Raw genomic sequence first — 12,381 nt, forward strand, 5'->3', positions numbered from 1 at the left:
GTAATGCCACCCTGCCCCTTGTAGGTAATGCCACCCAGCTCCCTGTATGTAATGCCACCAAGTCCCCTGTAGGTAATGCCACCAAGTCCCCTGTAGTTAATGCCACACAGCCCCCTGTAGGTAATGCCACCCAGCTCCCTGTATGAAATGCCACCAAGTCCTCTGTAGGTAATGCCACCCTGCCCCTTGTAGGTAATGCCACCCAGCTCCCTGTATGTAATGCCACCAAGTGCCCTGTAGGTGATGCCACCAAGTCCCCTGTAGGTAATGCCACACAGCCCCCTGTACATTGCGCCCATCCCCCCCTTCCAGGAGAAGTCACTGACTTCAATGTCCATATATGGACAGTCTAGTCACTGACTTCTCCTGGAGAGGAATCCCCGGCCACAGGGTCGGGGATTCCACTTCTGAAGTGAGTGACGTCACTGTGTCCATATATGGACAGTGTAGTCACTCACTTCTCCTATAGCGGAATTCCCTGCCACAGGTTCGGGGATTCCGCTTCTGAAGTGAGTGACGTCACTGTGTCCATATATAGACTGTGTAGTCACTCACTTCTCCTGTAGTGGAATTCCCTGCCACAGGGTCGGGGATTCCGCTTCAGAAGTGAGTGACATCGCTGTGTCCATATATGGACAGTGTAGTTACTTACTTCTCCTGTAGCGGAATCCCCGGCCACGGGGTCAGGGATTCCGCTTCAGAAGTGAGTGACGTCGCTGTTGTCATATATGGACAGTGTAGTCACTCACTTCTCCTGTAACGCAATCCCCAATCCCCGGCCGGGGATTGGAGATTCCGACTTCAACAGGGAGCAAAAAAAGACCCTCCTCCTCCTCACATGCACTCTGCACTGTGAGGAGGAGAGAGCGCGAGCGATGGAATACATGGCCATCACTCGGGACACATTCCGGTGATGGCCGTGTATTACCCGGCCCCATAGATTTCTATGGGAGCCGGGCGGCCGGGTAAACGGCTGAAAATAGGGCATGTCCCATTTTTTGACTGCCAGGTTTCCCGGGCCATCAAAAAATCGGTCGTGTGAATAGCCCCATTAGGGGTCTATTGTTCCTAATGCAGCCGGGTGATGGCCGATTTATGAACAGCCGTCATCCGGCCGGGAAACCCTGTCGTGTGAATAAGGGCTAAGAAAGCAAGTGAACAGTCAGTTCTTGAAGTTGATGTGGAAGCAGGAAGAATGGGCAAGCGTCAGGATCTGAGCGACTTTGACAAGGCCCAAATTGTGATGGCTTGGACGACTGGGTCAGAGCATCTCCAAAACGTTAGGTCTTGCGGGTTGTTTCCAATATGCACTGCCAAAAGCGCTCCATGGAAGGACAACTGGTGAATCGGCGACAGGGTCTTAGGTGCCCAAGGCAGATTAATGCAAGTTGGCATTAAAAGGCTAGTCCGTCTGGTCCGATCCCACAGAAGAGCTACTGTAGCACAAATTGCTGAAAAAGTTGACGCTGGTTATGATAGAAAGGCATCAAAAAGACCCAGTGCATCACAGTATTTGGGGCTGTGTAGCTGCAGACTGGTCAGAGTGCCCATGATGATCTCCGTCAACTGCCGAAAGCACATTCAATGGGCGCATGAGCATCAAAGCTTGTCCATGGAGCAATGGAAGTAGATGGCCCGATCTGATGAATCATGTTTTCTTTTACATCATGTGGGCGGCAGGGCATGTGTCACTTACCTGGGGAAGAGATGGCACCAGGATGCACTATTGGAAAAAGAAAAGTCAGTGGAGGCAGTGTGATGCTATAGGCACTGTTTTCTTGGAAAACTTGGGTCCTGGCATTTCTGTGGATGATACTTTGACAGATAACACCTACCTAAGCATTCTTGCAGAGCAAGCACACCCCTTCTACACAACGGTATTCCCTAATAGCAGTTGCCCCTTTCAACATGATAATGCGCCCTGCCACACTGCAAAAATTGTTCAGGAATAGTTTGAGGTATATGACAAAGAGTTTGAGATTTTAACTTTGACTTTAAAGTCCCCAGATCTCATTCCAATTGAGCATCTGTGGGATTTTCTGTAAAAACAAGTCTGATCCGTGGAGGCACCACCTCACATCTTACAGGATTTAAAGGATTTGTTGCCAACATCTTGGAGTCAGATACCACAGGACACCGTCAGACGTCTTGTGGAGTTCATGTCTCAACAGGTCAGAGCTGTTTTAACAGCACAAAGGATTCTACACAATATTAAGCAGGTGGCATCAATGTTATGGCTGATCGATGTATGTACCCAGATGCATAACTTTAAATTTCATTGGCCCTAATGCGAAATCTTTAACATTGGCCACCACCTACCTTGTGCCATTTATAATACTGGTATCTTCTCATGTGACATAGGGGCATTTGGGTTCCCTTAAGCACCAGGGTCGGATGTGTCTACTTCCTATGCAACCCCTATAACTACTCCCCTGGCTGTTACCCCTTTTGATACATCAACATTTTACAAGAGTCCATAACATATTTCCATTAGTTCTGTTTCATAATTGTTCCTACAAAAGGCATCATTTTACAGAAAAACTATAATACTTTTTACATGTTTGCAAACTGTTTATTATAAAATATGGTAATAAACAATAATCAATTTGTGAGTTCAGTGGGTAAAATTACATTATCTAATGAATGATAATAATTACTTGTTGTGTTTACAAGTATAGAATAATACTAAGAGGAAGGAGTTAGTGCCCAACCTAACACAGATTATACAGAATATGTTCTAGATGTGTCATAAATTATTCTTTTAATACAGCTATTGATGCTTCATGATCATACACAGTAGATGCTGTTTTAAAAGAAGATAATAAACAAAATGGGATAAATTTAATACCATGCAAATAAATGATTTGGCATTCCTTATTAGACTACATAAATCTGTGGCTTCAATGAATGGGAAAATCCTAGCTATGTCACAAATATTCACATTAGATGAAGCAGAAGTCCACTGTGCTCTGTACATGAAAAAGGGATGAATGGAATTAAAAAAAAAAAAAAAAGAGGAATACGAAATTACTATACAGCCCTGAGTAATCATTAGCAAGGGGCTACAATAAATATATATACACAAACATAGATGCTACATAGAAGTATAGATTTCAGGACATACAAGTGAAGTCCAGATTTGTCAGATTTATTAAACCGCATTTCTATTGGCATCCATTTTGCAAGCTGAATTTCTAGCCATGAGAATACAAAATAAAAGGGCTTATTCAAAGTAGCATTTACCAGGCATGTTTCTCCTTCAGCTTTTTTTTTAACCAAAAACCAGGATGAATCCTAGGAGAGGGAGAGCAAGTTGTTCGTTTAGGGCAATGATTCCCAACCTTATTATTATGGAGAAATCCCCTAAATGTGTATCCACTTGGGAAAAATGGGAACCCCCAACTCCCTTTCTTACATCAAGGAAGCTAGGATTAGGGGCTGGCAAAGTGTTCTATAATTCTACATTCTGGCCAAAAATTGTTCATGGCTTTGCCTGAAATCAATTTCACATTCTTTGTCCCTTAATGATCTTTTTGGCCTTTAGAACCCCATAATTATTTTGGTTTTTGTACCCCCACGTTAAGACAGCAATAACTTTTAGTTTATGTAACTTTATAAGATTTAGTTTTTTGCAGGACAAGTTATAGGTTTTTGTTAGGGATAATTTTGAGGTAAATATAAATTAACATTTCAATGATATGAATTTAGTTGGAACAGAATAAATGTAAGAAAATGCTCATCAATAATAACACATAAGCATTTTTTTTATTAGTTGTTATGGTTACAGTAATACCAAAAATTTTATTTTGTATTTATACAAAATCTATTTTTACTGATTTGTATATTTAAGTCCCAGTCAGAAAATTTTACTTTTGACTTTTTGTTTATTACAGCTTTAGCATATTTGAATATCTGTATATTCCAATTCTTTAGTACCTGTGCTTAGAAAATTGTGATGCCAGTAATGATTGGTGTGAAACAAACGGAGCCCGCTCCTTCTGTTTACATTACTTATATGCTACTAACATCAAGGAGTCAGACGGCAGGGATTGGAGGTTTCTCTGATCCCAGCCATTACGGTAGGTGCGATCAAACACTGCCATCCTCCCCATTAGATCGTATAAACAGAATTGCTAATCCTACGCCATTGCCATGATGTAACTGTAGTAATGGAGTCTTTAGGTAAGGCTTACCACGATATACAGTTACATCATGGTGTGCCAAGGGGTCAATGTAAAAGTGACAGCTCTTGCTGCTGTTTTCTCCTAGTGAACTCCTAACCAGGCTCAGGGAACCCTAGTTGGGAGATACTAGCTTAGAAGAAAGTTTTTCCTTTCTTTTTATTGAATCTTGTTTCAAAAAACAAAATGCTAAAATGAATGAGCCCTTAATACAGTAAGAACCAGTGACAGCGCTGAGAACGGCATATTAGGTAAACTGATAGTCATCAGAATGTTGTCTACGAATTCACTAATGATCAGTGACTAAGTTAACACTTAGTTTAGTAATGCCACCAATTCTCAATGAACTACTAGTCAATGTTCAAATGAAAACTCATACACAGTATGTAATTTATAGCTACCTTATACTTCACCTTTAGAAATCATTGTATAACTTTATTGCTGAGGAGGGTTGAATTATTGTGAAAAATGTGGCTACGTTATTGTAATTTACGTTTCCATAAGTCATGCCAAATTGGCTTCATGCACACATACATGCAATCATAGTGGTCGGTAAGAAAATGTAGATGTAGACACAATAACATCTGATGGGTGGATTAGTTTATTTATTTTTGCAATGGCTACGAATTTTAAATGTGAACAAAAAGATTTATCTATCTAAAGAGCATGGCCTAATTCATGACAAAAATGAAGGAGGTGCCCATAGAACCAATCGAATACCAGTAGTGTGTAGATTATAAAAACAGTAATCCGATTGGTTATTATAAGAAACTCATTGTCTGCACTAGTTTTTGCACAAGTTGTTTAATGCATGAGTGTGAAACTAAGGAGAGTTTATGTTTAAGAAAATAATCAATGAAATTTTTTTTAAACCTTAATTTTTTCTGTTTTTCTCTTTTTTTTAACATTTCCCTTCTGTAAAATGAAACCAAATAATTGCATTATTAGACATTATTCCCTAGAGTACATTAGAGGATCAGTAGGTCAGCGCGCCCACTGCCACTCCCACAGCTGGCAACTTCCTGACGTCTATTAGATTCCATTTAAGAGACTAAATTAACAAATTTAATAGCCCACAATTACTGGTGAATTTAGAGAGAGTCATGGAGGAGGCTCTATGATAAGCGATTGGAAAGCAAGGGGCCTATATACTGTTTTCTGCACATGGTCTTTTCTGTCTCTGTCTGGTTTAGCTGTCTATTTTCCCATTTATTCACAAATTTCAATTAAATCAAGCCCCTTGTGCCAGTAGGCCCTTCAATGTATTCCATGTTCTCTGCTCCCGATTTTTTTAATGAGAGAATAGAAACAGACATTGGCAGCCCATGGAAAAGAACAAAAAATTACATTTTCTATATATTTGTATACCTATAAATATACTTTTCTACCCAAGTGAATTTTTTTTAAAAATGTGCTTATTAGATAAAAACTTGCATACAACCTTGGTACCTGCAACAATTTTTATAATCACATTTCCCCCCCTATGTTTTCCCAGGAACATCCTCCTAGTAGTCATTGTTATAATTCTGCACTTCTGAATTTCATTCAATTATATTATCCTAGAACATACATTTTAGCCTCCATTTACAAAAAAGAATCCATCAGAATAATCAAGCATTTGCTATGCATACATTTGGATATTTGTTTTTAACACTTATATTGCAAATGATCTTTTGGACAGTTGTTTTTAAATAACTCTTGGATTCAGAAGAAAGTTTCATGTAATTTGCACATGTAACTGCACTGTACTGTATTGTACCTTAACTTCTTGTATAATTTACATGAAGACATGCAAAAATAGCAAACTATCATGCACCAAGAAATGAGTGGAACATAAAGTTCTGATGAAATGAAAATAGAAAAACAGTAAATTATTTCAATAAGAGAAAAAAGTTTAAGAGGTTAATTTCGGCATCAACGGTAAATTATTACACTCAAGTGAATGCACTGTTGTGCTACATCTGTATTGATATTTATATACAGTATGTAAAGGCTATGCACTGAACCAATATCTACAACTGTGCTAGGTGTTTTGCCATAATATATATATATATATATATATATATATATATATATATATATACATACATACATACATAAGGTACCAGTATAGATAGCTTGTGATATCCTAGGCTGATGTGTGAGGTTGAAAGTGTGGCAAATGACATGCCATGGTATTTCTTTAATAATTTTATTACATAATTAATGTTGGTAAGTACTATAACAAAGATTTGAGATTCAATTTATCATGGCTATCTAATAAATCTATGATATAGAAATAAAGATATTGACACTGACACGTAATCTTCAGAGTAACGCTTGTGAACATAACTTTAAAAAGGCAAAGTTTTTCGCTCTACGTCAGTATTAATCATCTGAATATTATGGTTGATAGACTTAAAATACTGTTTTTATTAAGATCAATATGTAAAAGTTGATTTTACTCATCCCCTTGTGACTGTGCAAATGCATTCTTACATAAAACATTTTTGTGTTAAACTACATGCATACAATATTGCTTCAATTGCTAGTAAAAATATTAGATGACAAATAACATTATATGGTGTTCTCTCTAGTGTAGTATAGTACTAGTGGCATAAATGGCAAAGTACATCAAATTATAGCTGCCAATATTGAATCAGCCTGTATCTTTCTTTCTCATGGCTTATTTTATCCTACTTTAACAATTTTCTCAGCAAATGTTTGTCATCTTATGTACGTTGTGGGGTTTTTCACTCTTTATGTATGTTTTGGGATATAATTAGGATACCATTTTGAACTTAGTGTAGTACAGGTATGTGACAACATGTCCTTTTTTTGGAGACAGGTATCATGCTACTGTACACGTTTTAGTCCTTTTCTTTGGCCCATTACATTTCAGCTGTCCATGACTATTAAAAGTATAAAATTAAATTGGGCAAATCCAGTGACAAAAAAAGGTAGTAAACTTAGACACCTGGAAGCCCTACAGAAATGAATGTAAGCAGAAACCATCACTGCTATTCTAAATAATGGTTCTAATGATCATGGATTGCCTCTAAAGTGTTGGCAGCTACACTATGTTTTCAGGCTTCAACATAACGTGGTACATAAATACATTTTAAACATCTGATTCAATGCTAGGCATTTTCTTAAATACACGTCTATTGCTGCAGGAATTTACAACCCTTGGAGTTGGGTACAGACTATTCTTGCTTGAAACATAAGGCATAACATACTCTGAAACACACATGTCGTTGGGTATTCGTCCATCCCTCGAGGAGTATGAAGTAGTGGATTTAATTGATGATCTTAAATAGTTATCATTTCTAGATTTTGATGTTGAGGATTGTTTGTATATGTCCGAGGAGCTCCGTCCATGACTCAGTTTTTGGTTCTCATGAAAAGAATGCAGAAATGGGTTTTCAGAAGAAATGTCAGGATAAAGGGACTTGCTCCTCTTGTTCTCCTTTAAAGATTGTGTATAAAGCGGAGTCTTGTTTCCCAATAGTTTTTCATGGGGGACAATAAGAATATTAGCAAAGGGGCTTTCTTCTAGATATCGTTCCTTATCTTTCAAACTTATGCTACGGGGTTGCCTTCCTTCGTCTGACTCTCTGGGTTTACTTATATTGTCACAAGAATGTTGCCTGTGAATCCGCAACTTGTTTTTCTTCTGAAATTGTAGAGCATTGTCCTCAATCCAGTTGTGCTCATAAACATCTTCAGAATGCATAGAGTTGGGGGCCTCATGTAGCATTTGATCTTCATCAATATCATATAGATTTCCTATATGAAGGCAATCATCACATTTATATGGGGACCTGGCAGAGTAGTGACCAGTAAAGCTGGGCACATTTGAAAGACAGCTTCTGCAATGTGTAGAATTTTGCCTATATCTATCATTGGCTTCAGTCACAGATGCATTTTTTTCCTTAACACCATAGTGCTTAGTAAACAGTTTGTATTGTATGTCATTATTTGGAAGACTCTCTTCATTATGTATAGGAGTCCTATTCCCATGTAGGGAGGGTTCGGACTTTCTATAATTATCATTGTGATCTTGATACACCTCAGGATAATCTCCTTCCTCTTGAACAGGGGCATTTTCACCATACCGGGACTGCTCTATCAAGAAATTGGCTTCCTTGTCATCAATTGTGTAAATTTTGTCACGAGTGGAGCCTTGTTTAGTTTTTAAGTAGGACAACTCAACTTCACTACAATCTCTAGGGTACTTGGATACAGATCGCTTTTTTAAGTTGTCTTTACTTTTGTGATGTTTGCTATTATTTTCATGATCTACATGACAAGTTGCTCTACTTGATGTCTCAGATGCATCGGAAAAATGTCCATCTTCTGGAAGGAAGCGTTGGCTTTTACTTGATAACTTGGGCTCATCAGTTCCATTTTCATTAATTGAACCTTGATTTTGCCTCAAAGTTTCTACAGACTTCTTCCAAAGTTGTCTTGGCCTAGAATTCACCTTCGGTTCTGCACTGACAGCAACTTCAACTGTGTTAGGATTGGATTCATTAAGAGTGAGTGGATGTTGGCCCTGGAATACATAATTGTTAAGGTTGTCTTTATGGCGATTACTGGTTAACATGGATAGGTCGTGTGCATTTTCGGCATAAATCTCTTTTTGCTGGAATGGTCTGTTATCCGAATAAATTAAGTTCCCCTTGTCAAGAACCATGTCCATCAGCAGTGAACTTCTTTGAATATAATCAGATGTTCTTTTTGGCGAATTGCATTGAGAAGGGTCTAAATTAGTCAAATTAGCCATGTTCTTAGAAGATCTGAGTAATTTTAACATATTTGTTTGGGAAGCAGTAAAACTGAATTCTGAAGATTTGCTCTTCTCTTCTATGTGCACTCCATGAATGCAGCTGTAAATGCCCTAGAAGACATATGCAACAAATATTATTTTTATTAACCATATGCATTGTAAACATTTGAGCTATGTATAAAAATATAACAAATTGTATATATATATATATATATATACATATATATATATATATATATATATATATATATACCAGAAACAAACATATAATAGGAGCAGCACTGTGCAAAAAACCAAATACAGCTGGTGCTAAGCTTCAGATAACAGGGAGTGACGTTCTCCCAGTGAGGTATATGGAAAAAATCGAGCAAAGAAGCAGCACTCAATAGCAAAAAATGAAGTTTATTCACCCAACACAGCAACGTTTCACTTCCTCCATGGAAGCATTTTCAAGCAATTAGTTCAGGATGTCCTTGTTTCTCCAGATTGGTGAGTGCCAGCTATTGTGTATTATAATGTGATTATTAATCGATATGCAATTAATGCATTACACTACTTTATATGCACGTATTACACTCGTTGGAATTTTAAAGTTCTTCATACTATTTGTCAATGTTTGACTCTTGTACACATATATGTGACATTTTGTTACACTGTTACACGGGGTATCTTTTTTTATATGAATTGTATAATTGCTGCTATTTAGATGATTTGTTAATTGAGCTTTGTGCTCCCTATATATACCTGTGTGTGCTTTTCACTAATTGCTTGAAAATGCTTCCATGGAGGAAGTGAAACGTTGCTGTGTTGGGTGAATAAACGTCATTTTTTGCTATTGAGTGCTGCTTCTTTGCTCGATTTTTTTCTATATATATATATATATATATATATATATATATATATATATATTATTGATGATAGTCATTTATGGATACATTTGTATGAGGATCATCCATAGTATTTCTGAAATAGGCTCTGGCACAAATGTCTTAGCATTATAAAATTTTTAACTAAAGTCATCTGATGTAGTACAACCAAATCAGTCTTATGAATAAGGGTGTAAATGGTTATGGGTCATGTTATTATTATATATTAATATTTCATATCAACTACTCTAAGTATTTTGCCCTGTTTAAGACACCATTTTTTTTTTATATGTGCTTTTGTTTTACAGCCTTTTTTTTTTATCAGCTGACTAATAATTGTTATAAATGACTCCTGTAATTTACATAATTAATTAATATGACCTGTTAACTTACATGTGATGATAATTTTTTTTTCCATTTACACAAAGTATTCTGCAAAAAAGTGTAAACCCAGACATAAATGTATGAAATGGGATGGTTTATAGCACAGTGCTGGATCTGTCGCACAACGGATACCAGCGGCACCCAATGGGCCCCAATGACTTACAATGGGGTCCTTCAGGTGCCGCTAAGTTGTCTCTCGTTTGACAGGAAAAATAGCGCTGCATGCAGCTTTACTTTCACGTCAAATTTGTCTCCTGCATTTTATCCTAGGGCAGTGAAAGTAAACAACTTATCTATTAATCTATTTAAAAAAATGAAAAGAATATATTACATGTATAATACTATACAAAATGACAAAAAACTGTTAAGAAGGGTATAATTGTGCTTCCTTGTCAGATTGTGAGCAAAAGCCTCATATTCAACCTCTTGTTAATACATGGGGACTTTAATCACTTTTTATTATTATTATTATTATTATTTTTATTATTATTATTATTAGTATTGTCGCACAACAGTTGCAGTCCATAAGAATATATTATGTAGCACAGAGACGGACATATCATCATATGTGAAGCTGCACAGGGTTGTATAGTCAAAGAGACTCACTATGACCATACTGTCTACTCAATAGTACATGTAAGGGATTGTGTTAATAATTCCCTTGACTCACAATAACTGGTGGACGAGGATATACCGGTCATGAGAGAGGAGATCTATGATCATAACCTTGCTCTAGAAAAATTAGCTATTGTGCAATAAGGGTCCCACATACTGTTCTTGCACAGGGGCCTTCTTCTATCTATGTCCACCAATGGTTTAACATGTACATGCAGCTTAATAGATAAATCAATAAACAGGGTTGCATAAAGTACAACAGTACAAAATTTAGCTATTACGCTACAAAAAATCTGTATATAGTCCCAACCTAACAGTTGTCTGTTTATGTGCTAAAGATTTTCTCTTTCCAATTGTCCAGCTGGCCATAGAAATGAGATAGTGGTTGGCCGAACACATTTTACTGACAGCCATTTCTGCTGAATCATAAGCATACAGTACATGCTCGGAAGAGTGTGCATGTTTATTTCAATGGGGACAGGGGAATTTGCCACTGCTAGACACCTCTGGTAGCACGGGTTATGTCCCAAAGAAAAAACAAATATCAGACATGTTAAAATGCAGAACCCTATTAGGAGTTCATTGGCTAATCCCGTTCTCTCTTGTGTATGGCCAGATTTACAGACAAATTATTACATTTAGCTTCTTCCATCAATTGACTGTGGTATAAGAATTCACGCTTGTATGTCAATCACAGAACCTGTATATATTTTTAATTGTCAATAGTGAACAGAATTATTAACTATTTTATATATATATATATATATATATATATATATATATTTTTTTTTTTTTAATTATTATTATTATTATTATTATTATTATCATTTTTATTACTCACCCTACTTATTGAGAATAGCAAGCCTGGGGTTCCTGAACAAACACCAGTAAAACAGTATCTGAGTTTCCAGTAAAATAAATGTTCCCAAACAAAAGTTATAAGACTCAGGCCCATGGCAGCTGCCAGCATGTAGAAGACGCCGGCCATGTTGTCAATATCCAACTGGCTGCTCATAACTTCATTTTTCTCATTGTGGCAGATGCCAGTAAGCCACAAAGCTTCCAGTTCTTCCATCTCACCTAAGTAACATAAAATTATTGTTTATTGCATTATCTTCACATTGCAATCAGATATCTGACATTTTATAGTAATATTATAGGAAGGACCTAGAAAAATTATCTAATCAGCTTCTCCCTTCGTAGCGGTCAACAATGTCATAGTAATCCATAATAATGTAAATCAGTAAAAAACTTTACAGCCTTTAAAGACCCAACACACTTTTTCAGTAAGAGGTTGGTTTACCAGGGGATCAAAAGGGCAGAAATAGGTCACAGTACTTGCAAGGTTCATAAAGTACGCTCTAAACCCTGACATAGCTAAGGGAGTAATAACTACATAAAATCACGGTGCATTCATGAGGTTTACTCCACGTGGTGGTCACTCTGTTATGGAGCAACAGTTCAGTATTAGGTTAGAAACAGGAAGGATACTGTCATGTTGGGTTCGTGGACCCACTGGGCCGTACCGCCTTGACGGTATGGCAGCTGGCCAACAGGGCGCAGG

The 12,381-nt window shown here is 37.1% G+C and overlaps 1 protein-coding gene across 1 annotated transcript in view; it reads right to left on the bottom strand.

Moving 5' to 3' along the window:
• Positions 1-2,591: 2,591 nt before the first annotated feature.
• Positions 2,592-12,381, bottom strand: part of GRIN2A (glutamate ionotropic receptor NMDA type subunit 2A) — a 608,297-nt gene continuing 598,507 nt past the window's right edge. The window contains exons 13-14 of the mRNA XM_075830090.1: positions 11,659-11,897; positions 2,592-9,063 (exon numbers count right to left, since the gene is read on the bottom strand). Coding sequence (XP_075686205.1) covers positions 7,282-9,063; positions 11,659-11,897 — 2,021 coding nt within the window. The 3' untranslated portion in view covers positions 2,592-7,281. The remainder of the gene's footprint in view (positions 9,064-11,658; positions 11,898-12,381) is intronic.

Source organism: Rhinoderma darwinii, chromosome 6 (genome assembly GCF_050947455.1).
Source record: "Rhinoderma darwinii isolate aRhiDar2 chromosome 6, aRhiDar2.hap1, whole genome shotgun sequence".
Taxonomy (NCBI): domain Eukaryota; kingdom Metazoa; phylum Chordata; class Amphibia; order Anura; family Rhinodermatidae; genus Rhinoderma; species Rhinoderma darwinii.